The 2,268-nt window shown below is 36.6% G+C and overlaps 1 protein-coding gene across 1 annotated transcript; it reads left to right on the top strand.

The window, feature by feature from the left end:
• The first annotated feature begins 719 nt into the window (after positions 1 to 719).
• On the top strand, positions 720 to 1,703 carry LOC143548997 (uncharacterized). The gene has a single exon (XM_077040020.1). The coding sequence runs from the start codon at positions 720 to 722 to the stop codon at positions 1,701 to 1,703; it is 984 nt and encodes a 327-aa protein (XP_076896135.1).
• Positions 1,704 to 2,268: the final 565 nt, after the last annotated feature.

Here is a 2,268-nt window from a genome sequence, read left to right as displayed (position 1 = left end):
AAATCTTCACAGTTCATCACGTTAAAAGCATAAAAGCTTAAATAAAATATTTTAAAAACTTATTAACAGGCACAACACATATTTATACACTAATTCTCAACTTCTTCAAACAATGAAAGCTTACAGACAAAACTCAATTTTGTAATTCAAAAACAACTTGTTGCCTAGTCAGGTTTCATGTGTAAATGAAGTAAAATTAAAATAAAGTTAAAAGATAGTTGGAGTAATTTTCAATGACTAAAATGTTTGAATTACATTTCAAAACTTTTGTATGTATGATGTGACATGAAGCGATGAAAAGCGGTTAAATAAGAGCCGTTGATGAAAACGAACAAAAAGTGGAGAAACACTAGAAGCAATATCAGATCAAGTTTATTATTGAGCCACGTGTATTCTTTTATAGAAACATTTAAACCCTCCCACCTTATTTTATCAGGAAACCCCAAACATTATTTCCACAAACCACGAGGTATCATAATCTCATACGTACGTGCCCTTCCTACCTTAACCACCATCATACATTTCTCCTACTCTCATTGGCTAACCTTAAATCACTGTCCCGCATAAATACTCTCACCTTATTAGTAGAATGACGGGAACATGGAACTGTCTGTGTGGGCCCCACCTCTTTTCTTTCTTTATATACCTATCCTAGATTTTCCTCAATTGCGTTACAAAAATTTTCCACAAATTAATATTAATATCAACTCTCACCGAAAATGAAGGGTGAAGGTGGTTGTTGTATAGCTAAATATGGTGGTAGTGGTGGTGGTGAGGGGATGTACGGCATGTCAAAGGTGGATCGGATAATGCTCAAGTTTAGGCCGATCGTGCCGAAACCGATGGCGGCAGGGTTAGATGGTTCAACGGCGGATAATAGCAAGGTGTATGTTAAATGTGGAAGAACTAAGAGGAAATATGTTAGGGTTAAGAAGAGCGAAAGGGATAATTGTAAGAGACGCAAGAAGGTGAAAGCGTCATTGTTTTCAGCGACGACGCCTTCTTTGTTACCGGAGACACCAGATCGGAAAGAGAACGATGCAATTTCTGGTTTTTGTTCCGATCTAGTATCTCCAGTGCAGACTACAAACAAAAAACAACCACCTAGTATGTTGTCTGGACCGGGGCACAAACACTTGGTCCAGACGGTAAATTGTAACAATAATAATAATAATAATAATAATAATAACAACATACCAACACCGGTGCCACCAGCACCAGTTTGGTTGAGGTTTGACAATCCAGAGCAAGTTAGGGTTCAGACAAATGTAGTAAAGCCACTACCACCACCACCACCATCACGATTATCACGACTGGTGTCGTACGTGACGGTGGAATGTGTGACCGAAACGTGGGTGGATTGGGAAGTGCTAGGGTGTACGGACGAGGAGATAATGATAAACATGGATAACGACACGTGTCCAGGGTTCATATCTGACGGTCAAAACACGGTCGTGTGGACAAACACGGCATACAAACATATGTCTGGTGCGGATAATATAATGGTCGTGTTAGTTCGGAAAGATAAATGTTCGGTTACAAATAATATTCCAGCCTTCACTTGCAAGGTGAAGGTAAGCTTTGTCGGTCATAGCCACCAGCAAACTCCGTTATTAACGGTGCCGTGTGACGTTTGGAGGATGAAGCACGGTGGTTGCGCATGGCGGTTGGACGTTAACGCTGCTCTTACTTTGGGTCGTTAAAATACTAGCTATAACCTTTATTTCATGGTTCATCTAGCATTAATTGTAACTATTTTTATATGAAATTGCTAATGTTAGTGTTTAAAGACTTAAATCTTCTAGTTAATTCATGTCATGTACAATTTAGTGTATTTCTCGACCTAACTTTTATCTTTAGTTGTTGTGTTTAGGAATCTTAATAATAAACAAGATAAACAAAATTAGTAACTGACCATAAAAATCATATGAATAATGCTAATAAATATGGCCGATTATGCTAATAAATATGGCCGATTAGTGGCGGGTATAGATTATTTTTCCTATAGGAATATGATGTTTTGTGCTTGGATTTCTTCTAGCTGACGTTTGGTTTTTTATTTTATCAGCCAGAAAAGATAATGATAACTTAACGCGACAACCGGTAAAGCTAATAACTCAATTGAGGGTTATTATTATTATTGTTACTGTTGTTAATTTTTGAGTTTTAATGATCACAAAAAATTTATGCACACGTAGTTTAATCATAAAATTGATTCAAAAACTATATATAAATTTTTATTAGATTTTAGAAGGGAATACGTATAAT

Source organism: Bidens hawaiensis, unplaced genomic scaffold (assembly GCF_021521415.1).
Source record: "Bidens hawaiensis isolate Kalapana, Puna unplaced genomic scaffold, B.hawaiensis_p1.1 tig00000955_1, whole genome shotgun sequence".
In the NCBI taxonomy this organism is placed as follows: domain Eukaryota; kingdom Viridiplantae; phylum Streptophyta; class Magnoliopsida; order Asterales; family Asteraceae; genus Bidens; species Bidens hawaiensis.
This window is presented reverse-complemented; position numbering and strand designations above follow the sequence as displayed.